This window comes from Chroicocephalus ridibundus, chromosome 5 (genome assembly GCF_963924245.1).
Source record: "Chroicocephalus ridibundus chromosome 5, bChrRid1.1, whole genome shotgun sequence".
In the NCBI taxonomy this organism is placed as follows: Eukaryota; Metazoa; Chordata; class Aves; order Charadriiformes; family Laridae; genus Chroicocephalus; species Chroicocephalus ridibundus.
Window position 1 is genome coordinate 67,594,051 of NC_086288.1, and position 26,519 is coordinate 67,620,569.

Here is a 26,519-nt window from a genome sequence, read left to right on the forward strand (position 1 = left end):
GATTCTTATTTTGGAATCTTTAAATACCTGACAAATGGAATCACAAAACTTGGAACACAGGTTTTGTTTGCTTTTCTTAAAAAAAAAAAAAGAAAACAAAAACAAAACACCAAAATCAAACAAAAAAAGCCAACAACAACAAAACCACCACACACAAACTAACACCCGAAGGGCACCAACTGGCCAGAAATTGGCAACTGTTAACCTAATTATCAAGAAGAAGATCCTGCCAACACATCCAACAGGCTGACATCGACAAACCTTTATAATACAAACCTAATTTGGAAAGGCTAAACAAACACAGAAGTTAAGAAAAACAAGGCAACACGCAAAAAAGGAATTACTTTGCTAGCCTGATACACTTCCTTTGATAAGATAATCAACTCTCTAGACAGGGAAGAACATGACAGGCAATTTGTCTGAGTGTCAAGCGCAGCATCACACTGAGCCATGTGGAAACTGGAGATGTTGGAAAAGAGGACACTTAGCCCAACGATGTCTCCTTAGCCCCCTCCTAAAGTGTTAAACTGAAAGCACCTTTTGGATCTGAATGAATTTATTGGTGGAGAACGGTGTTATAATTGACCCTATTTGCTGTTTCCATAAACAACTGTGGTACAAGAAGTAGGAATGGAGTGTAATGACAACAGTTAGGGACTGGCAGTAGAGGACAGGATATGATATGAGAAGAACAGAAATACCAAAAAGTAATCATTGCGAAATGATCATATGCTTAGTGCTTAAAAGCAAGAACTTGCGCTATTAAGAGCTTATCAACTGGAAACAACAGGAGAAGAGAAAGATGGATATTTATTAAGCAACTGTAAAGAGATTAAGAGCCAACAACTGGCTATGTGCATGAAAACAATGAAAATGCAATTGCAGGATATGACAGAATAAGTACTTCCAGTCGAGGAAAGGAAAAAACAGCAATATAACCCATGGAATGCTAAAAATACTAAATGCTGATTTGAAACACATCACTTAGGTCTCATTACCCTCAGTGATGTACAAGAAGAATTCAAAATGGGAAAGGTACAGAAGGTAGCTACTAACGGAGTCTCAAAAGCCTTTTCTTATAAGAGGACATTATGAGACTTCAATTTGCTTAATCTACCAAAACAACAGCAAAAGGTCTCTCTTTTAACATGCTTTAAATACAGGAGTGACATTTATGCACTGGAAAGAGATTGCAAGTAGAAGCGAGTAGAAACGGGCCAGCAGCACCTCCAGCCTGAGAACTGGGGCTGCTTTCTGACTGTGGAAGCATACGCTCTGGAGCACCGTCACCTTGCAGGGTGTTGCTTCATGGCAAACAATTCCTTTTCAGGGTCCACATTTATTGAGAGTCATAGCTAGACAGAAGCAGACGCACAAATCAAGTAAGGGGCATATGTGAATCATAGAAACAATGAACTGTAAAGAAGTTGATGGATTTTTGAGAAGTTTTGCTGTCGTCAATAATGAAACAAAAAGTATCACTGCCTTCCTGATATTGTTAGTAACTCCTGAAAAGTAAGTTTTATTGCCCAAATTCCTCTAAAAATTCTGTATCTATTTTATACTCTCTGACAGGACATTTAACTGGCTCAGAATAACTCAGAGAAAAAAAAAACCCAAAAGAGTATGCAAAGCATATTGTACGCTCTTTGGGGCAAAGGCTGTTTGCTTCCTCCTTTATACCCTGCTCACCAAGTGAAGGCAACGACCAGGGTTTCTAGATGTGACTGCAGATGTATTGTAAGAGATGTAAAGCTTATGCAGGAACAGCAATGGTAGCCTGCACAGTGATACTCCTCTAGGCAAACAGTTGAAGCGGCTGTTCTACCCCTTGGGACTAACCTACACTAGGCTTTCCTTTGGAGGTTTGGCCAATGAGCCAAAGAAGTCTTAGACTTGTAATTTACCACTATCTTCACACTGGTAAAACAGCATATTCTGTATTATTTCACTTACATTGAGCGACTCAGAATATTTTCCAGGAGCCCAGATGTTAAATTAATCTGACATATGAAAAAAGCAGAGAAACTGACTACTACTTATAATAAAAACACCATACTGAGCAGTTCCTGAATTATTTGAAGCAGCTTTCTTGATACACACATTTTTAAGTAACTACATAATGAATATAAACATCACACACATACAGTATCATAATCAAAACAAGACAAGTATTGTCACCAATTTGGGAGAGAGGTTGTACAATTACCCGCATGTTGTATCTCCATAACCAATGCACATCAGAATTCCAGTTCTGCTATAAATCTAGAAGATTCCTCAAGTAACATAGATGCAACAGATGCGGGCGGGAAGGCGAATAAAACGAGAAAAATCAGATACCTTAATATAAAATGTCTTTCACAGCACAAATTAGAAAATGCTATTTAAATAGTGGTGGAATATTTTGCCGTGCTATATCAGTCATGTAACGTTGACATCTTGATTACAATAACTTGTACAGACGGCTGCAAAGAAAGGTTGCAAAAAAGTATGCTTCCCAAGATCACAACAGCACAAAAGGAAGTACAACGGTGTTCTTCCTGTCCAGCAGAAGATAATTCTAATACGTTATCGCTTCATGTGATAAATCTTGTACTCTTTGGCCATGAACAAGCCCATCAGAAAAATCAGATTCATGATGTGCAAAGAAAATACTACATGCCTGTCCTTATGACTCAAATTTTGACAAAATACAACATCTTATTCAAAACTGAGTCTTTTAGATGGTATCACTGACTTTAAATTTGTACTGTAGTAAGACTGGAAGATTCAAAACCATTTTTATAGAACCCCAATTCCTTCACTACTATATCTAACAGTGAGGAGCTTTCTTCCCACCAAGACAAATGACAATTCAAAGCCAAATTTCTTTATTTCTTTTTTTTTTTTTTTTTTTTTTGGTCTTTAAGCAGGTATCACTATGCTTCATGTAAGAACATCCTGTAAGTTCATTTATGTCCACTGTTGTCACAATATGAGACACTTCTCATCTCTCCTCTCCTTTGAAACAGGGAGTATTTTAAGCTGTTAGAATAAAGTTTAAAAAACCCCACTCCTATCAAAACAGGCTGTGCTTCTGTTTGTTCTGAGGACATTAAAAATTGTCATTAAGGAGTAAACAGATTATAATCAGCTTTAATGGCCAGGAATTTAACAGAACTTCCCTTGTAACCCACTGGCTGGAGTACTATCTTTCTTACAGTTCCGTACACACTGACAGGGCAAGAAATACCAGAGGAAGATGAAGCACAGGCAGAAATTCAGACCTGTTTGCCAACCAGGAGTCACAGCAATACATAGTTCAAGTCCCTCTCCCAGTAGCTATGGTTTTGGTTCCACATAACATGGAGATCCAGTTGAACCACTCACTGCCACCATCTCCTTCTCCCTTTCCCATTACTCACCCTGTCCTGCTTCCGGCCATGAAGTGCCACCACATATTTTGCACTAGCCCCAACACTTGTTGAATAAGTCCATGAGTCAACTTAACCTACTAATCTGTCTGAAAACCTCCTCAGAAAAAGTCACAGATAGTTTTTTGACAGGCACAGTCAGATCATAGACAGATCTGGTATGTTCCAGAGCCAGAGAAGGGAAGGCAGATAGAATCCAATGGTCGAGACCAGGGAGAAAAGAAGAATTTAGCTTTCTGGTACATAAACACTTAACGAACAACCTAATAGTGATGCAAATTCTTAACCTTAATACTGACAAGCACGTGAAGCCTAAAAAAGGCAGCTATATCCAAATCCTACTGGACCTCCAGAAAATTTACCTTTACCTCTACTCATCAGAAACTGGCATAAGATATGATCACTGATCATTTTAAATTCAAGGTCTCAGAAACATGTTGTTAATAGTAATTTCCAAAACTTGTACCCAATGTATCAATTCATTTATTCATTTTAATTTAATGATATATTTCCTGGTTTTGTATTATGATCTGAGACAGCAGAGGTTCCCCGTTTACCCTTCTAGAACATCACTTTTACTTTGCCTTCCCGCGTCCTATTATTCTCATCATGTCCTCATCTCATACCTTTGAAGGCAAAGGTTCACTAGAACTGCAGTATTGCACAGAGCACATTCACACAGTATTCAAATGAGCACACTTGCCTAATGTATATAAGCGAAGCATAATATCCATAGTGTTTACCATCTGGCTCCTTACCCAGCATTAAGTTCTATTAGATTTTTTGACAGAAGCTGTTCAGTGACCGATTTCACTGGGCAGACTAGACTGATACACCAGTCTTCCCTTAGTCCTTTACAACTTCATAAAGACAGCAAATAGTTCTGTTTTCTCTCACTATTCCTCACCTTGCTTTTATTGTCAGTAAGCCTAAAAGCTCCCACTGGACTCACCCCATTCACTTAGATTATTTGACTTAATAGCAATTCTGTGAAATCCTCCTTGCTTGTGATCAACCAACCAACTCACCTCATCGTGTTTCCTGTTTCCCAAGCAGCCTAAAGGTTTCCAAGTGTGCAGAGTACTAGCTAACCTTAGTTCACTGTACGGTTTGTCATTAACAAAAATTATTTCTTTAAATCTACTTTTTGTTTACTATCAGCTTTTGATGCATGACAATACATGGCTACTCAAGACCTTTTAAAATAATTTTACTGTAAGAAAGGTTGAGAAATATCGCTAATTTGGCCTTGCCATATTGAAAACCTTTAAGTAATTTTTTATCCTAGTTTTATATTTTCATTGAGGTTTTATGACAGAAGCTATAACACTGTGGATCAAATAAAATGTTTTAACAATGTATGTCTATTTCTTCTCAAATAACAAGAAGTAAGAGACAGTGCACGTATTTATCGTCACATTATCTCTTCGTACTCACGCTACTCATCACCTTTTACACATCCAAGATTTGAGTGTGGTGCCACAGCACCAATTTTTATTTTATTTTTTCAAAGAAATCCAGTCTTCGGCAGTATCTAGTCTTTATTACTGGAAAGATTTGTAATGGGATCCTTTCCGATTTTCCTGCCAAAGTCTAACAATTGTTTAAGTACTCTAAAGAAAGTTCATAAATTAAAAAAACTGAAAGTCTTCGAAGTTCCCAGAAACTTTGCTTCCACATATACAGATACATCACAAAATAGTATTTGCAGAGGGACTAAAAAGAGCTTATTCTTTAAACATTCTAATGATAATTCAAGACATCATCAGTAGAAGCATTTCATTAAATGGTCCTTCTCCCTTAGGTATACTAGCAAGTGTTATATACGGCTGGGGCAAAACCGAAAAATTCTTAACAGAGTATTCCCCACAGTGCAGGAGTTTCTATTTCCATATGAAGTTTCCCAAGTACTTTGGTAATAGCCTCCAGATGTGAGAGAGAGGATTCCTTATAACCAGCTCACTGCTGTGTGATAATTCATTTCCTCTTCCAAAGAGAAGGTGGTGCTGGACAAGAACAACAATGGCATTTTTATTTCTACTGTGAACTGACCATAAGGGTTCATTTTGAAGTGAATATTTAGGCTCAATTCTCACAACAAAATCATGTATTAGAGTTTCACATTAAAACACAACTAGAGGGCTATGCTTCCAGCAATACTGATGCTTTAAAGACTACCTCCGTGTCTATTTCTACACAGCGGAGCAGGTGCATCCCATCTTACAGTCTTCCCGACTTAGTCATCCAGAAGGGGAGGTACATAAAGCACATCATGCTCTCTTTCCTGCTTGTCTTCCAACACACCAATAAATGTGACCAAAACCAGGGATATTTTTTTTTTAAGAAAATACACTTTTTCTATTTCAACAATCTTGTAAATTGTGGTGAGTTGAAAACTTGCTATACCTACTGAAACAGAAAATTATTCAAAATACTTGTACCTTGATCTTTAGCTCTGATTGCATAGTCTGTGACAGTAAGAGAAGAAATTAAAATTTCTTTCACGGAACTCGTTCAATGACTGGCAATTACACATATTACCATCATACTCACAAGAAGGTCTCAAGGTGAACAACAAAATACTCTTCAGCCACGGCATTCATTTTCTGGTTTCTTTAGGAGCCAGACTGCACTGAGCCTTAGGACTGAACATTAGAAGGCAAATCATGTGAAACCCTACTGTGAACCCATATGTAATGATAAAACTGCATTGAAGAATTTTGTCTGTGTGCCTGTCATCTACTGGAGCCTTAATACAGGACTATCATATTAACGATGATTACCTAGAACGCAGAAGACGCGGGTTTCTATTCCCCTGTGAAAGGCTGGACAAAAATCAGAACTGTCAAACTGCAAAAACTTGATATTTCACAATCAAAACTAATACTACCAACCAGCAACAACAATAAAAAACCCTAACCAACGCCACATCAAACCAGAACCTGCTCCCCAGAAGGCCCTGGCTGACATGGACATTCCTGTTCATCTCACTGCAGTAAACTCCAGCCAGCAGCTGCTGGTGCACCAGCTACTGCACCTACCAGACCAGATACAGTTCTGCAAAGGACTTCTATTCAGACAAATTAACTTTCTCCAGTAAAGCACTATTTTACCAGAAAATTTTGCTACCTGTTGGGCACTATTATCTATATTATTAAACAAAAGTTTACTCTTTAGACAGCTACCAATCTCAAAAATAGGGCACCCTAGAATGGACTGAAGGCAAGACGCAGAAATTTGCTTACTCTGTGCATGGCTGGTGGTTTCATTTTATTTTTAAGTAGCCCCATTAAAAACAAAGTTTCTAGAAATTTTTAAAGCACAGGAGAAAATTGGTGCATGAAAAATTGGACCTGAAACATATCTGGAGTGATTTCCTGGCTATAAGTCTTATTTAATTCTTTAATATGGAGGAAGAAAATGATGTATAATTAGTGCATGGAAAGTACTGTATTGGTAGAATTCATTTAATAAGTTTAAATTATTTTACTCTGAACAATGACAAGTATCCCTACTAATAAAGATTGATTTTGGATATATGTTAATAAAAAACTATTTTTTAGAAATGTCCCCTTTTTAAAGTTTTCTTTAAAATGGGGTGGGAAACTAAAGGAAAAACAAAAGGCACCAATATCGCTGACGTAAGGATATGAAAATCAAATCCACAGTGCTCAGCAACAGGATGGTGCTAAAGACTTACTGATTATATGTAGGATATTCAGTTTCTGAGAAATAAGCCTGGAAAATTAATACCACAAGCCGATGTATTTTATTATAATGTAAGTAGCAAAGAATAATATGAAAAGTCTTCAATAAATTGATCTTGTAATATTGCCATCATAATTGCCAATATGAAAATTGTGGAAATATTTCAAATTGAATATATTATTTACAGAAAGCATTTTGGAGGACTTCAGATAACAACATTTAAAATGTTATTTTTTATGATTTTACTGTTCATTCTGCGATACAGTATTTCACACAAGAATATAAACGTTTCAGTTTTGGGTACAGCAGTGAGGTGCATTTGCATGTCCAAAGAAAAAGTAAAAATAAAAAAGGAAAAGGCAAAGGCAGGAGACTGAGGAAAAGAAAGGAAGACAGAAAACACCAGAGTTTTTCCCATTCATCTTTCTATCTCAGAATCTTTTTATTTGTTGGATCTTGATGTTTACACCCAATCACCAGTCCCATGACTATGTTTTCACTTGGTTCTAATTTTGCTAAACATTTTAATATCTTTTTCAAGCCATATAGCTATGTTGAGCTGACCAAAAATTATGCCCCATCCAAAATATGTATTGTATTTCCAAAACCAAGACCTTTTTTTTGCCTAATTAAAGAAACAAAATCAAACGACTGCTTTTACAGAGCTCTACTATACCTTTCTGGATTAGCAATGCTATGTTAGGGGACATGTCACCCCCCAGAGTTGTGGTGATTTTGTTAATTTTCTGCAGTTATGTTAATTTCACCTAATAAAGCCTTGTCTGGGAATTCTCCTCTAATATTTTGAGAACTTTAAGTAACTCTGATTTCCTACACAAGAGTTCTGCAACCATTTTTCCTATCAGTTCCATCAAATTTTTGCCTTGTGGATAGCTAGAATATGCCCGTAACTGCTGCACCTGTCCCTCAACATTCCTCATATGTAATCACACAGTTTTATAGCTACTGATTTTGCTAAGATAAGAAACAGGCAATATATCAGATATAAAGTGTTATTGCAAGGTTTACTAAGGTTTACTTTTTTTTTTTAAGAATGTTTTCAAAAAGGCTATGCCTGACTTTTTTTAAATAGTTCCAATAAGGAGAGTTCTTGTACTAAGACTTCCGCAGTGAAATATGTAAAGATTGCCAATGTCCCAAAGACCAGGGCACTGCAGTGTCCTTTCTTTGCTAAAACCAGACTTCAGATGAAGACTTCATGGTATGACCATTCCCACTATAGACATCAGCCTCCCACCATTAGACAGATTCCCCAGACCACCCTTGGTGACATCACCTGCGTTGTGCAGCGTTTTCCCATTTTACCTTCTACATTCAATTCTGCTATATTTTGAAGCTCTCCAATTAGTATAACAATTTCATTATCTAAGAAAAAATATGATATTTTCTGGAAAAAAAATAATCATGTAACTATGCAAGGAAGAACTCAAATCAGGCAGACTTCTCAAAGGCTGAAAAGTTGCTGTACAAAACTTTTATTAAAAAATACACTATTGATCTATTTAAAATATTTCATTTATATATTTAAATACATTATTTAAGTTCAGTCTCAGAATTAACCGTGCTAAGTTTAGCTTCAAATAACATTTCACTAAACCATTCTGCTGAAACCAGCAACCTGCAAGTACTAAATATCATTTAAATAGCTGCCAGCAACATTCTCATAAAGAATGCCTAAAATAGGAATCCCAGAAGATTTTTAAAGGTCCGATGTACTTATAAAAAGCACTTGAGGCATAGTAGCTCTGTATTTGCAGACTTTGTCGTGTTCACTCAGAAAATCACTTATCCTCTCCATGACAAAATTGGAGAAATTTCAATCCCCAAACTACAAAACAAAATAAGATTCAAATCACTTCTTGAGGTTATGCCCCTGAAGATTATTTTAACACGTAGTTTAATACTTTATTAGAAATAAAGTATTGTTACCCACTAAATTTTACAGTTTCTAAGAGTCTCGTAGTACAGTTATTTAAACTTATTCAATAAATGCTACCAATGCAACAGTACCACTGTCTCAAGACAGAGCACACACTGCAGCAGTGAGGAACTTTTGCCTTCGCTTGAAACAGCTGGAAGATGCAGCTGATTCCCTTTGTAAGATGAGACACCTGAAACAATACTAACCTATACCCCAAGCATGAACATAAATTTGGTACCCATTGGCAGAGATTTTGGTCATTTCACAAATGTCTGCATCTGTGACAAAGAAACATCTGAGAAGCTTAGAGAAGGCAGCAAGCCTCAGCCTAAAAAATTATGATTGCCCAAAACACCTAAGAAAGTGCACACTTCATCAAGAGTACTGGATTGAAGTGGCCGGAAACCACAAGCAAAAATAACACCTTGTTGTTTAAAAAATTATCTTTGTTTTTGTTTCTCTGACTCAAAAACTGAACAGAGACTGAACTTCACTTGCTCAGCTGAAGCGTCCTGAGAACAGTAGTCCACAAGGACGTGCTGGATACTTAAAAAACAGCTAAAACATAAAAAAAAAAAATAAAAAAACTATTGGGAAATTGAAAAAAGGAGTGCAAACCTTACCTGGAAAAGAACACAATAGATCTCTCTCACATATAAATTCTGCAGGAGAATGACAACTAGCTCACCAGGTGATTGTCAAAATAAGCCAATTGATCTTTCTTAAGCATATGCGAGACACTAAGCATAAAATTTAACCTTCCTTATCTAAAAACATTCTAGACTGTATAGTTACTACCTTCAGGTCCTGAACCTCATATAAATTTGTTTGTCTTAAGCTTGCATATAACAAGACTTAAAATACATAAGGTTTCATTGCTTTTACACTTCAAAAGCAAAAACAGGATGAAAACTCAGTTTTTGGGTTGTTTTACTGTTTGATTTTTTTGTGTGTGTCTGTGTTGATATGGCTTTTATTTTTTTTTTATTTTTTTTTTAAAATCACCCTCATGATCATAGCATGCAGGTCCGTAGCATACTGAAATGGTTTACAAAAAAACCCTGTGGAACGTATCTTGCTGTGTCTGTTTTCTCACCTTTCCATCCTAAAAAGAAAAATGTAACAGTGCAATATTTTATTCAGGTTGAATTTGTGTTGTTGGTTTTGGGTTTTTTTCTGCCTTTTTTTTTCTTTTTTTTTTTTTTTTTTTTTTTTTTAGTTTCAAATCAAACATTCCACAATGCGTCTTCATAGCGAGAAAGGAAGACTTCAGAAGTGCACTTTGGCCTACAGACTGTGGAGGCTTGCAACAGCCTTCAAGAGCTGCAGGACTTAATTGAACATCCTAATAATGCTGCCGGCAAAGATTTATGATCAGGAAACAAAAGCAGTCAACAATAATCTTTAAGGCCTAAAATTCAGGCATTAAACTGAAGCCATTTAGCACCTTAAAGAAAAGGTCTGAGACCTAATATTTTGACTACGAATTTTATGGGAAATTAGTGTAGGAAAAGAAAACGGTAAGTTGCTGCCCAAGTAACGTATATTGAGGAAAATGCTTCAGTATTTACATTAGATAGTTCCAAAATACTGACAGATTCATGACAAGATTAATCACAGAATTCTATTCCAGATGTTGAGAGTAAAGTAAATAACTATAAGATAGGGCTGAAATTCCTAGCCAAGTAGAGAGCCAGACGGTGTAACTCCCAGATGCTACTACTGGCAGTTTCCTCACTACAGGTAAATACAGCCCCGTACTAAGGACCAAAAAGAAGTAAGTACTAAAGGAAAACATCCAGGAAAAGAAACTGAAGGATGAAGAAAGATACTTCCTGCTGCCCGCTTGAAACCACGGCCTTGCTCAGCTTTAACTTCAAACATCTGCCTTTTGCCAGAGCTCTAACACAGGGCGTTACCTTGGCAGTGGTGAAATTATGGGGTAACATACACATCGGGTAGTGGCCACCTGCACTGGCTGACACTCTTATCTTCAACATTTGCTTGGAATTTGCTTAGGAGCTGCATCCAGATGTCAAAAGGAGGACTTCAGAAGACAGTTGATTCTTGTGAGAGTCAGGTATTGAGAGGCCAAGTGGCAGAAAAGTAGGTTTCCATCACTGAATATATTCTTCCAACTTAAGCATTTTGTATCCTATATGCTTATCACTTCTCTTGGGTGAGAAAGCAGGATCTCCCAGTCAGCAAACTCAGAGAAGCCCAGGAAAACCAGAACATCTTCCCCCCTCATCTTCAATGTGAAAGTTTTGTGTGCATTCTGGTCTGAATTAAGACAGTGCAAAGTCAGTTTATAGTAAAATTGATACTAGCCTCCATCTAGCTTCCCTTTGCAACGTGATTATTATCTAGAATCAATGTACCCAAGTTTCTTTGTGTTGGTCAAGCCTCTGAACATTTGATCCATCGGTCACGAATGGTTCAGTCACTCACATTTTTTTTCATATACCATCAAAGACTTGAAAGATAATTAGAGATTTTGAATCAAGACTCACTTAAGGTCTCCAGAATTTATTTACAAATGAAAAGACTGAACCCCAGGAATCCCAATGTACTACTGACTGGTGAATATATGCAAAGCATATCCACACATTCATTCCTTAAACATTATTTTGAAGCTTTCTGAATTGAAGATTACAAATAAAGATTTGCTTTAATAATAATACAAAATGAAACAACAAAAAACAACAAGCCACAAACCCACTCAATAATACGAGATGAAATCAAATTATTTCAAAGTGAGGATTTGTATAATCAAAATTGTCCATACAACTTCATCCAAGAGTTTCTGGCAACATTCCCATGCAGCTATTTTCATAGAAGTTTCCAAATACAAACAAATTACTACTAGAAAAACAGGCAAAATTCATTTCTAAGGCTGGGTGAAGTTTGGCAACTACAGAATTTCAATGCACACACCATCACAGAAGTGCAAGCTCCTTGTAAACACCGTCTCTTTTAAGAATAAACAAAAGTATGTTCAAACATTTTGCAACAGCAGTCAGATTTTTGGCTTATCAAGGAGTCCTTAATAATATATTCTGCACAACTCTTAGGCCCTGAAATGTAAAAAATATGAGTTGAATGAGTAACTCAAAGAAGAAGGGTTTTCACTTTCTATGAATAATTCTGGAAGAGCTTCACGTGCAACAGTAAACTCGTGGCCTGTCCCTGCTATGAGCTCTGTGGAGTGTTAACAATGCTGGCTTTGGGATGACACAAAAAAAGATTCTACTACTTGCAATTTATCGGTTCGTGCTTGGGGGGAGGAGAAAGCTATGTATGGTCTCTATCTGCTGCGTAGTACAGTTTTTTTTTGAATGTGTGATTACTTGGAAATAAAAGATTAATTTCTGTCTATGTGTACATATGCACACACCTATTCCCCTACAGACAGATATACATCCTGTAAGTTAGCGCAAGTCTTTGTTTGAAGAACAATCAACTACAGCAGGCGTTGGGGGGGGGGGGGGATAATGAAAGCTGGCATGAAGACAAATCTGTTTGCAAGCACTGGCCTGTACCGCCTACTCTAGTTCAAGTCACAGCACAAGACTCAGTAGTTTGGACTGCAGAACAGGAAAAGACCAGTCTAAACATCAAAGACCACATCTCATAACCATAATACTAGTACAGGACTGTGAGACATTGGGCTTAGGGAGGCCTGAAAAACACTGAAACCTCAAATTCCTTCTTTTGTACAAATGGGAAAGACAATGAAGGGGAAAAAGAGGAAACCAAACATTTGTAGAGAAAGGAGATGTGTATCCAAGTACCTCTCCCTAAATATTACCACACCAATTCTGAATTACAATATAAAATCCATTTATTTTGAAAGCAATCGTGTACTAGGGTGAATGGTATGATCTATTACAGCAGCCAGTCAGCTAAAACATTAGAAAATTCATCGTGGATTCTACAACATTCACGTTAGTTCAAAAGTACTGGCACCAGCACAATCCCCACATTTGGGTATAATCGCAGCACTGATTTCAATTGTTTCTAACCAGAGACCATTCTCCTCTATATCTCAGTTTCTTTTTCAGACGCGGAAGGGTAGCGCATCATTCGCTGCAAATACACGTGCAGCTCTCCAAAACAAGGGACACACTTCATTTTGTACACAGATGCTGCCTCGCCACATTGAAGGGGTAGGGGACGTTTGGAGACTTTCTTACGGTGCAGTTTTACGGCAGCATGAGTCAACCAAAATCTGTCAGACCTGTCCCTCCATTACTCCAGCACACATGCAACTTGATGAGGGACACTACTGAAAAATTGCTTTTTCTGGCCAGGTTACTTTTCAGACAGATATGATTCTTGAACCAGCTCACAACATGGCTGAAAAAAAACACACAGGGGAGAGTGGGACTGCTTCAGCTGAATCTTAGGGGGCAGTTTAATGAATCTTTAAGTTGATTTAATAAGGTCAAACGCAAGGAACACAATGTTCCCAACTAAGCTGTCATTGCAAGTAACAGTTCTGTCACCCCAAGATTGTCATACAGCTTCTGCCAGCACAAGGAGGGGGACTGCGTAAGTCACATTGATCCAAATGAAAACCAACCTGGGGGGGGGAAAAAAGTGGTTTTGAATAGGATCACTTCCACCAGCCAGTGTCCTGCAGCCCACAGGCACACCTGGGCTGGCATGTGGAAAAGGATGGCCCACAAGCAAGCGTCTTTCACCGGCTCCAAGGGCTGGCTTTGGTGTTTGTGCTTCCACACATTCCAGCTGAACGAGGCACACCAGGGTTTGATTCAGGGCAACCCTCCAGCTACTGGTCGAGCAACTCCATCCTTTCCAACTACACTACTTTCCCCCTCCTTGCCTACACTCACTACGTGCCTCTGTTTTTCACTTTTCTCCTCTTACTCTTCACAAACCTGATTTGCTTCTATACCTTGAGAGTGCTGCTGACTCAAATAAGGCAAACAACTTTGAACTGTTGCTCTCCCTGACCAGCTATGGCAGCACGGCTGAGGATGAGTAACTGTTTCCTTCAGCAAGTAGTCAGGTACAACAGTGTCAGGATGACAAGCTTCCAAAACACAATTCTGGCACTCCATAAAGAGGACTTGCATTTATTTTATTTTTAGATAAACTTAACTTGCTTTTCACTATGTTAAAATACCCGCTGTGCAGGTCAGCTCAGATTACTAAGCCGACTCGAAATACTCTGCAGAACTAACCTGTAATTACTTACCCCTCCACCTTTTCACCTTCCTGATGACATGATTTTTGCCAATAGTTTTGTTTTCAAGCAGAAGATTGATAAAGATGATGAAAAGCAGTATGAAAACCCTCAAGAAATCTTCTAAAAATGCTAGTGATTAACATTTTCCTCATTTATAAAGCTCTCAGGTGATCGGCTAGTTTTAAAATTAATTTTATGAGGATGTTGCATGATTGCCAGGCTTTTAACCGAAGTGTTGACAGGAGTTAAATCAGATAGGATACAGAAACTTAAACTCATCACAGCCCACATACAGACTTGAAGTCAGAGTGACTCTGAGGAATCTCAAGACGGTGTGAATTAGGGCACAGCTCCACAGTATGATTTCTCAGGAGGCAGAGCCAGTGCGAGAGAGTCCCTGGAGATGTCTCTCAAACCAGCTTCACTGCCAGATAAAACGTAGTGGAGAACTCCACCCTCACAGATGCATAGGGGTATCAAAAACCAATTTTAGCATCAGAAGCGGAGTGGCACACAGAGCTGCAGCTCTAGCCATGAGTATGCTTTAATCTACACAACAAACTCAACTCAGTCAGAATGTTCCAGTTTGCACAAGAACCGAAACTAAGAACAACAGGCAAAGATGTCAAAATGAAACAAAATTAAATGGCAGCCTTTTTACTTTGTAATCTGACTGAAGGTGTTTTAACCTTTAAAGGGAAAAAAGGCTAGGACTGAAAAGATCGTAACTTTGGAAAACATTACACGCCACCCCCACTTTCCCAGCTGAGGTTTAGAAACATAGCCTTTAACTTGGTTTTCACTCCCAGCTCAAAGAGATTTTTTTAACAACTTATGAGGCCTTCTACTGACCTACTTCCAGTTGTGCCATCGCATATACGTTGTACAAAGATATAGTTTTAGTACTTGGTGAACCCTCCCACTTCCCAAAGCAAAATTCTCATGATTTTACAGCAGTCTAGACTACAAGTTCCAACTGGGACAAAGCTGAAATCTTATTTCCAGATTTTGCACTTTCCCTTAGGCTGCAGAGTTATGCCCACTTTCATATTCTACATACATTTTCTAAGAAAGAACGTCACTAACAGCTCACAAATACAACTCCTAGATCTTCATTTACTGACTTCACACAAGAAAAAATAGTACTTTTCTTGCCACTGGAATTTTACTGGTGATAGCAGAAGTGGAAGCTTTAGAGAAGAGATGGATTAGAAGTTTTTCAGAAACAGTGACACATGCCAACTACACTTACAAAGGATGACTGAATAAGGTATTGAAATAAATATGTATTTTCAGTAAAAAGCTTTAAAAGTTGCCTTCCATTTCTTTGTTTTGCTTTGTAAGTGAATGAATGTTAACTCTGCAGCAATTCAGTGCTGAGAAAGAACCACCTATCAAAACCCAAAGATACAGGGTAATCTTTCCTGCCTCCCCCCAGAATGCTGAATTCCGTTTCTACCATCAAAGTAAGCACCGAGTTTACTTTATTTCATTTTTATTACTGCAACAGCTTAAGAATTAAACTTCCCTTCACTTAGCCTACAATACATTGTGCCATTGAGGGAACAAAGGGGCGTAATTTCTGAATGATTCGTCTTCACTGTTTCATGTAAACAAAGTTTTTAGAGAAAAATTATATCCTTTCTCACTGACTAGGACATCAAAGGCACTGCAGCCAGCGAGACTGTGACTGAGTATCAGGTTTTACTCTTTTAAATCACAAGAAAAGAGCAATTTTTAAAATCCTCAAGATTTAATTTCAAATAATTCCCTATTAAATTATGAATATGGTTTGATTAAATTTCAATAATGAGCTTATTATGGAGAACCATTACTGCATTTTGGATAATTAAGTACACGCATATGTTTTCAAATAGCAGCAGCAGAAGAACATAGTTAAAACACAAAATGATACTAAAATAACAGGACTTACCCTTCTTTGACTACTCTATCTGAAGGCAGACTAAAAATTCTAAGGGGAAACATCCAACAGCATTTTCCTTTCATTAAATTGGTAACACAAAGTCAATCAATTTATTTTTTTTAAGGAACAACTTATTGTAACCAACTTATTATCACATCCACACTATAGCATCATCATAAGGCTCAAACTGCGAATTTTCTTTATATTAAGCACTTTGTAAGTTCAACTCTACTTTCACTGCACACATTTTGCTTCAGCATTTGCACCTCTGTGATTCTCAGCAGCCAAAATAAACAGAAAAAACAAATTATGTTAAGAAAAATACTATAGAAAACAGTAACTTAAGAGCTCAGTGCTCATCTTTTGAGATTTCTAGCTACTTTTGAGTGTGTTTTTTTCATTTTTGCTTCACCCTTTCTGTAATAGCATATTGCATAACCAACTTTCATCAGGATGATCAAGGAACACAGATATCATTTTTAGCTGTTAAAAAAACACCACTCAAAAGTTAAAAAATTAGTAATAAAACAAAAAGTTTTTTGTGCTTTATTTTAGCTGTTTACCTCCTTTACTGCTGCTATATTTTTAAATGAGTTTTATCATAAGGAGCAAAAATTAACGATGGCTGGTTTCCAACAGGTCTGTTCCCCATCACTCTCCTCCAAGAGGGCTGCCAACTCACTCGCTTCTTCATCTCTCACTCCCACCCTCCTGCGCTACCTGCCCACTCCCCTCTGGGTGCCCTGCCTGGAGAGCTGGGGGGGAGACAGCACATCCCCTACAACATTTGTAATACCCGTGTGGGAATCAGTTGAATTTATTCCAGATAGCACATGGGCTGCTGCCTCTTGAAACATTTAACAGTGCCGGTCCATTTTCCTTTATATAAACTGAATTCGGATGTCTTTCTTCTGCTCAGCACCGATTAGAATTACACAAATCTTGCATCTCTGAAACCTTTGCCCAGCTGCCAGCAAGTTTTGAACTAATGTAACTTCAGGGAAGATCAGTAATAAAGAAATTAGACTGGCTGATCAGATAAAAACCTTATTTCATTAGAAAAGCAAGCTAAAAACATTTGTCCAGATGAAGCACTATCAAATATACAAAGTAAACTGAAAAACACAAATATGTTTTCTTTCAACTTTTGAGACTAATTCTCAGGCACTTAAAACTACAGTAATAAGATTTTCATAATAAGTACAAGTTTGATCTTTTGATGGTCTCTCATGTTACATGCAGTAATAAAAATAGTTTAAAGATCAGCAGTTACACAATATTAAAAAAAAAAAATACTGTAAACCTACAGATCTCAAGCTATTCCCTGATGGTCAATCTGGTTATTTCCATAGAAAGCCATAAGACAGACAGAGACTAAAATTGCCGGGAATTCTTTAATGACTGCAAGCAAATGCTAACACTACTACACACTAACATAACTACTTTTTTTTTTTTAAGCATGTGAGTTTTTCAGGTGCTGTAGCCAGCAAAGTAAGGGGTGGAGGAAGACTCCAGAAATACTCGATTTCTCCAAACTCCTTTCAAAATGTTTTCTCCTTTTCTTTAATCTTCAATATATCTATCAGTTCAAGAAGTTAATTGTAAATAGAAAAGGTAAGTCTCTTTAATGTTTATGAATGTATTTTGCCAGTACAAAACTTTTTCTCTGCTTCAACAATTTAGAAAGTGTTGATAAATCTCCTGGAGACAGATGTCATAATTTCTACCATAAGGAATTAAAATACAACACTAAAACCATAGCATAAGGCCTAAAATTGCTAATGACTACACCAAACAGTGTTTCAGCAAAAGGTGACATTCATGGAAGACAACAAGAGTACCATGGAGATTAGGTAATGTTACTGAACAAGAAGAAAGAAATAGGAACTCACTATTAAAAAGACATTAAAAAGGCTGACCAGTCATCACAGTAAACTTGAATGGATTTTTCCCTCACTGTGGCTGCAAAACTGATCCTAACACCACAAGCTCTGACATCTCCATCAGATAACCATGTATCATCTGTCTCGTATAAATAAAACATACATTTAGGATAACCCATGCTATCTAGGTACCACGAAGTTTTCAACCTTCCTTTCTAAGCAGGAACATACTTTGTGCCAATTTTATCTTTGTTTACGTTTAACAGTACTTCATCATGCTTAAGTTATCTTTGCAAGAACCAAATTCTGATGTCAGCACAGCAGTGGGAATACAGTTCATTAGTTTACTGCAGCTGCAGAGCCAGCAAACACACATTGCTTTGAGTGACACCAATAATAAGCATGTGTTTTAGATTTCTAGGTAACAATGGTCATTAAGAAGATATTGCAGTCTGGAAGAATTTCATATACAAAGAATGTTTAACATAGATCGGGGACTAGACGAAAGTTTGGTTTAACTACCAAAATGGCTATAATATGTACTGTAAACGAATCATCTGCTAATTATTTTGTCTGTTGTTTTTCTTTTTGGTAGCAAAAGATGCACATAGGCATTAAGCAGCCAAAATAATATGAACTGATTCAAGTAGACAAGGAAGAAAAGTAACCTCAGATGATGTTTGATTTCTCTTCCCATCAATCATCTCCATATTACTGTCTGCAAACCAAGGGATAATTTTTCTTTCACTTCATAGCGCTGTTGTGAGATTAACACTTCATTTATGAGTCTTTGACCATAGCTACGGCTCCTGCTGTTTTGCAAACTTATGCATACAAACTCCTCATAAGAATGCAGTGATCTGTCAAGGATTTTGTATACAAACTTTATTTACAATATTTGAATACACAAGAAGTCTCCTACATTATACCATAAAAAAACCCTTTATACCATAAAAAAAACAGGCACACCCACCAAAAGCCAGTGATTTATGATTAAAACACATCACTTATACTAAATACAACATCAGTTCAGCTCTGCTCTGCCACAACCTTCCAGTGTAACCCTAAGAAATATTTAGCCTTCAACAATTTTTTAAGTTTCAATTTCAACGAATGCTCTTTCTTCAGGAGAGAGGGGCAAACTATCTGTGATTCGTTATTTTGTATGCTTTTATCACAACAACTCTTATTCACCCCCTTTCCACGGTAAACAATCCTATAATTCTCAAACATCTAGTCAGTCTCCTCAACCCTAATGTTAATAGGGTATTTGGTAAGTGATTACATCCCTTTTTCTTTTTCCTTAAAAAACAAAAACAAACAAAAAACCAAAAAAAAAAACCAAAACCAAACAAAAAACCTAAAAAAGCCCCCAAAAACCCAATAACAACAACAAAACCCAAACAAAAACTTGAAACCATTACTTTGTTCAGTCCACAGAAAAGATTTGTTCTGGCGTTAATCAAGGTTCTTTGGTAGAGGAGCACATCACCCAAAGGCCACCTTTCTGTGCCATGTTTTAAAACAGTTAAGCCTGAAGACTTGCATGCTAGCCTCCCACCTATTGCAAAGTTTCTATACGATGCCTGTTAAACAGCCTATAACAAAGTTTTCACAGAAAATGTTTGTCATTTTCTGGGTTCTTGAGCAGAGAGGATGAGGCCTCCTTTACAGAAGTGCTAGGCACTCAGAAATATAACTGAAATCAAAGGAACTTGTGGTCTGAACATGTAAAGTGCAACAGAATGCACAGTCAGTTCAGAACTCACATTTTAGAAATGCTAAATCAGGCATAAGAAGCCAGCTTGTCTTTCTTGTGTTTGGGTTTGTTGTTTTTTTTCTTTTCAGGAGCTCTTCAGTTCCCCATCTTTTAAACTGTGATTAACATCATGCCTTCACCTCACAAAAAAGCATTAGCACAAGAATAAATTAATAATTCTTCAAGGTTTATAATAGAATAAATGAGGGCATAAGGACTTATCAACTAGTCTGTCCATTTCGGTGGCTAATCAGCAGAAGTTATCATTCTTAATTCAGCAACCTCTATTTTTCCCCCTTTCAAATTGGGGCTTCTTTTCTTTCACAATATATTTATCTTCTTGTTGCCAGGAAACCATTGGAATAATATTGTACATGTGAAATTGCCATTAATTACTAATGCACTTGTAACAAAAGAAAATTATCAGATACAAAAACAAAGGACCTCATCATCAATCATTTTGAAATGAAGTAACATCTGGGTGAACTGGGTGAGCCTACATGGTCTATTTCTCTAAGGGTTGATCAAATCGGGACATTTACAAAGAAAACAGCTATTATACCATTGGAAAAAAAAATCAGAACAAGATTTCTTGTTCTCTGACTAGTGGCCTGTCCTAGTTAATGAAAAACTTGATTGTTACAAGAGTCAAACTAATTAAAAAGATTAAACTATGAGCAAAATCAAATTAGAAATTTGGCTTTAGGCTTGCGTGGCCAGCAATAGCTCAAGAACATTGCAAACTGCAGTCTGCAGTTAAATACAATTAATGGAAGTTTTAAAATTGTTAGAATAATTAACTGCGGATCATTTCTGTAACCCGGCTATATGACCTCCACAAAACTACTTATAATTCTTAAATGTAAGCATGTAAGCACACGCAAGTCGGAGGTTGAAGCCATGAAAATGCCCATGCTATCTAGGTCTTGCCAGCAAATAGTATTTATTAACTAGTAGTAGAATCCAACATACTTAATACGTATACCTTTTCCCCTCAAGCATACCAAATTCTAGTGCATGACACAACATAAAATAGATTTTCTTCTCTGTGATGATACTCTAATTTATATTTTTTAAGTTTCCTTCAAAATAACTACCTAAGCATAGCCAGGTCAGATCAAAGGTCCACCTAACTACACAATCTCAGAGAGTGGCCATTAACTTATGTAGAAATACCAGGGTGAGTAAAGAACAACTTTTTTTTTTTCCTCTCATGTACCTCCAGCCTACTCTAAAACATTTCAGTAGCAAAAAAGCAACCTTTCTCAATTTTAACTTTACGTCACAGATGCCTAAAAGCCACCTGGGCATAATATGATAAATTATTAGCATTAACTATTTCTAGTGATATGAGGATAATCTTCCAAAGATAAATACACCACAGGCCCAACTACAAAGAGGCGAACATCTACTAAACCAGAGGAAGGGGCAGAAAGACAATAGGAAGAAGGAGAGGGAGTGTTTGTTTCACTCTGGCACAAATACATATCAGATAACTAAGAAATGCCATGAGACAAGATAAGGAAGACTTCAAGGCATACTAGGAGTGCTAACTTCTGCAGAGGACCACAAGCTAGGCCTTGGGGTGGGGTGGCAGGAGGCGGAATTGGGGAGGGGGTGGAAGTGGTGTGGAAATCAAAAGAAACTTTCACAGAAAATGCCTTGTCGGACTGTCACCACAGGAAAAGCAACACGACTACTGGACTGATTGAAAAACAAAAGGGGAAAAAAAAAAATCACTCCCCAAAACAAAAAAAACCCTCAGAAAACAGAATACTAACCCCAGCTATAATGAACAAGAACTACAACACTCTCATTAAATTCTAACCTATAAAACTCTGAATTTCACAAAGACAGGTTTTTACACTGCCTTAAACCTTTGCTAAAAATCTCTATGGTGAAACTAATTTATCACTCCTTTTACTTTGGAAGGTTTCAGAAACTTCCTTTTTTTTCTACTTTTGTACCTTAAGTGTCCAACCAAATGTTCTTTTTACAGATTTTATGAATTAGCATTGCTTACACTGATAGCTATAGCTAAAATAAAACACTGCACTATAAATGCTTTCCTTTTTTTCCACAGACTTGTCACACACTTTACCAAACTGCATAGTTGTTGGTACAAAGCTATATCTGAACTTGTCATTGCACATTATTTCTTTTACTCAAATAATCTAGCAGGTGAGATAGAGATGGGGACTTCTGCGTTGTTTCTGCAAAATTATCTCAAAAGATAACATTTGCAAACTTTCAGATTCAAATCAACTCTGAAGTTCCTTCAACACTCTAAGGTAGGACTGCCGCAGAAAGAAGTTGCTTTTTCCCCTATACCAGCACAATCATTTGTAAGCTCTTACGATAAGTCAGGCAATAAAATGATTCAGGATAAAATTATACAGGTCTGGGGTTTTTTTTCCTCACAAGTTTTCACCCAGATCTGCTCACCCACCCGTTTTGGCACGCAGCAAAACAAAATGCTTGTAGAGAGGGTACAGAACAGAGGTTGGGACAAGCAGCAGAGCGCGCCACTTCTTTCAGTAGCAGTTATGGCTTTGCCTACAAAATCAGTCTCAGACAAACTCCATGCATTTTGGATTGATGGGGCTATTTTTAGTATATCTGACAATTAAGTACAGTACTATTAATCTTACTCATAATGATGACAAGGTTATATATAAATGACATCAAAATATTCTCTTGTGACCAAAGAAGATTGTATCTGAGATGTAATAGTTTACTGACAACAATATACATGTATGGAGTTTGACAAGTCAGTAACACACAGTCAATTTTGAAAAAATGTCAATAGTCATAGAGAAGCTTTGCAGCGAAGCAAATGCTGAGTTTCTAAAACTTCTTTCAACCTTCAACTATCTCATGATAAGACCATTGTTCTCAACTTGTATTCAGTTGCTGGCTTGATTTTGGAACTTAAGGACTACTTGGGTGCCTTAAAATTGTTTGTCATTTTCCACTTCTATCACTTGGTTAAATAAGAGTTATCACCTCTCTGCACAAACCTTACTAAATTGACAAGCATTTGACTTACAGCCCTGAAACCAATCATTGAGTAACTTGAACAGCTGCACTGTAAAGAGGAACATTAGCCAAAAAAAAATTAAAATCATTTTGTAGTAAGTCTCAACTCTCTGCTAGATGCCAGCTGCCTAGTTTAGTTAAACTTAATTGGATCTATTAAACAGACACTTGTCCCCAGCCATAGCACGCCACAGTTAAAATCACTTCTTCAACAGCTGAAATTAAACATCACATACTGTCACACTCCAAGAAGGCACTGACCCGTCAATGTAACCTAACACACCAGAAAGCACCTTTGCCTCCATCAAGCACCTGAACTGGTGTTTCATTCATCATGCATATGCAATCCAGAGGCTTTTTCTTTCCACTTTACTCAGAAGGTTGATTTTAAAATTCTCAATACTTCCATTTTCAGGACAGTGCTAATGTTATCGTACAGATATATCAAAACACTGTAAATGAATCTGGCCTACATTTTATTACCCACAACCCCAAGCAGAAGGAGGGAAAGGACAGAAAAACATTCTTTTTAAAAGTCCTTGGCACAAAAGCTGCTGCTCAGGCACTCTGGGACAGGTGCCCAGAACGTCTCAAGTTCCAATAATAAGAAAAGCCTTCATTACGAGAAGAGGTCTGGACACAAAAATACGGATGTGATATCAGAAAAGTTGCTAATAAGCACACAAATTTGCAACCAATTAAGTTGACCATGACTTCAAGAAGCTAAAAAAAGAAAAATTTGCAGGAACTGACCCAAAGTGGTGGTCAAAACACCAAGTCACACACGCATCTTCTGTAAGAGACACACAGAGCATCTTTAGATCATGCATGACCAAGAAGGCGGCAAAAAGCCTACAGTTTCAAGGCTTGATTCATGCCTGAATTTGTACATTCTGCAAAAGCTGGTTTTTAACATCAAGTCATATTTAAAGTTGTGGAAAGTTATCTTTTAATTGAACAAAGCTTTTTCAAGCATTTCCATCCCATGCACTGCACCATCATTATATTCCACATGCCAAAGTGAGTGGTTTTTTATAAATCAAGTTGATATAAAGATTTTGATTTCATAAATAAAGATTATATGTATGTCTATGCAAAAACATAAGGACAAAAATACTTGTTGGTTTAGTTCTAAAGTGTACAGTACTTCCCAATTTTCTTGATGCTTCAGTAAAGCCAGTATCTGACCAAAAACATTCCTCAAATTCAGCTTAAGCAGTACCAATAAGATAAGAAAAGTCTTCCTCTGTTGTTTCAGTGATGACAGGTCCACTAGGCAAAGTATTTGTTTCCATTTAGTCTATGGTCTTGAGGTCATGTGAATTCCTTAACAGTAGTTCATTAAAAAAAATGACAGAAAGAAAAAAATCTGCTCTTAGCCTGAAAATTATGTCCACCACACACATGTGAATTTGGCAAAACATGTATGTATGTATGACTTTGAAATTCTTTTACTCCTATTTTCTAGGAATGGCAAGCTCACCACTGCAAGCTCTTCAACTGGGACAAAATAAAATACCCGTTTCAATGAGCACCTCAAAACTGCTCTCTTCCCCCATTCCACACAGACTTTGATTCAAGGTCTCCATCCAAATGATGAAAACTCTAGGATCTTCTCCTGTAACTGGCAATATTCCACTGGAGTTTTGAAAATACTATGCTGGACTTGTCCATTCAGTAATTTTCAAAACTGTAATCAGACAACAAGGCTTGTTTTCAAAGAAACAACCGACACGTGCCTTGCTGCTTTGAAAGCAAAGCATAAAGCCTACATTCTCTTCACATCTATAGGTAAAACATTTTTCGATGTACTAACTGACTAGCCAAGACCATGATTTCTATTTTTCTGTCTTTGTGAGGTCACTGTTATGATGGCAAACAGATCATCAGATGAGAGAGTATTTCCGATCTCTAAAAAATTATCACTACATCTCCACCCTGGGCACAGGACCAAATCCCAGGTTACGACAACTTTCTGGTCCAAAGACCATGGTGTTAACTAATGAGCTGTGCCAATATTTGATCAATGCTCCACTTTATTCTCTATTTTCAGCATAGAGTTAAGAAATAACACTATTGTATCACAGTAGCATCTCATGTTTCCAGTGAAAAAAGGGATTAAAAAAGTAAAAAACAGAGATAAGCCTCCCAGTCCCCCAGGATGCTGTCAAGCGAGCAGAGAAGACGCTTTTGTAACAGTCCCTTTTCCTTATGAAAATTTAGCAACTTTGCCAAGCACCAGTTGTACCGAATAGGAAAGAAACAGTATGCATTATATCAAATTGCAAAATCTGAGGCAGGTTTTACATACAAAGCAATTAAAAACTTCCATCTATAAGCTCCAGAAATTAATCTTCACTGTTTATGAACGGTGCTATCTTTTCAGTCAAGAAAGATCTAGATCTACTTGTTTCCCCCACTCAACTACGCTTGCTCGAAGTGCTGGCACCCACAAAAAAATTCTAGCTTACCAACAAAAATTTTCACTAAGATATCCTGCAATTGTTGCTTATGATTCCACTTCAGACCTTTCCCCAAAACTGTGGATGTATCTCACGCACAAATTAGCAGTTTAATGTATTAAACTCCAGCTTTGAGAAAACTCACAAGAGTGCAGTCACATATTACAAAAACGACTCCTCCTCTTTTATGGAAAAGCAAGGAAGTGGTATTCCCATAAAGGTCTGCAGGCAAGGAAGAGACATTTCAACTATGACAAGGAAACAGTTCTCTGGCAGTTCTCCTTTCCCGTGATGAAATGTTTACCTTAAGAAGCAAAAGTTGCAGGGAAGGGGATGGTGGTCAGGACTGCTCACCTTTAACCGTTTAACCACCTCATCGTTGGTAATTTTGTCCGTAATCTCCTTCACTCCGGGAGGGTAGTAGATGACTTTACCATCGGCAGCAGGTTTTGGTTGGGTAGCAGGGAAGTCCATCCTGGCGCTGCTGGTGATAAACTTTCCTTCTCCACAGTCCTCTACCGGCCTCTATCGGTCAGAAAACAAAAGTTCAGCAGAATGGAAACGACTTTCTAACCCCTCTTTTTTTTTCCCATTTCTCACCCTCAATTCGCAGAAGGCCCCGCTGATCGTCCGTCCCCCCCACCCGCCGCCGCCGCATCCCCCCGCCCCGCGGCCCGGCCCGCAGCCGCCGCCGCTCCCCGCAACTCCGGCCCCCTCCATTCCCCCCCCTCCGCTGCCTCCTTTCATTGCGGGGCTGCTCCAGCCCCAACACTGTTAGTTCGGAGCCGACGGGATTTTTTTACAATGAAATTTCGGGCTCCATCGAAGGATGCCCCGCGGCCGAGGGCACGTTACGGCCCGCGGGGTGCAATTCCCGGCCCCGGGGGGTGCGGGGGGGTTTGAAGCCGGCACGCCGGCCCCGGAGCCGGGAGACGAGGCCTAAACAGTTAGGCCTCAAAACTATCAGGAGGCAGAGAAACCAACAGGAGAGGGGGAGGGAGGGAAGGAGGGAGGGAGGCGGTGGCGAGCACAAACAAAACACCCCCGCCGCCCCCCCCCCTCAGCCCGGCGCCGGGCCCCCCGCCCGCCCCCCCCGTGGCGGCGGGAGCCCCCCCGGGGAGGGGGCCAGGCCACTCTCCACTTTCCATTTGTTTCCCGCAACTTCATGTCCCTT

General features: G+C 38.0%; 1 protein-coding gene across 2 annotated transcripts in view; it reads right to left on the reverse strand.

Annotated features, from left to right (window-relative positions):
- PDS5A (PDS5 cohesin associated factor A) overlaps positions 1–26,519 on the reverse strand; it is an 81,382-nt gene that overhangs the window by 54,534 nt on the left and 329 nt on the right. For both annotated transcript variants that reach the window (XM_063335672.1, XM_063335673.1), the window contains exon 2: positions 25,700–25,870. In XM_063335672.1, coding sequence (XP_063191742.1) covers positions 25,700–25,870 — 171 coding nt within the window. The remainder of the gene's footprint in view (positions 1–25,699; positions 25,871–26,519) is intronic.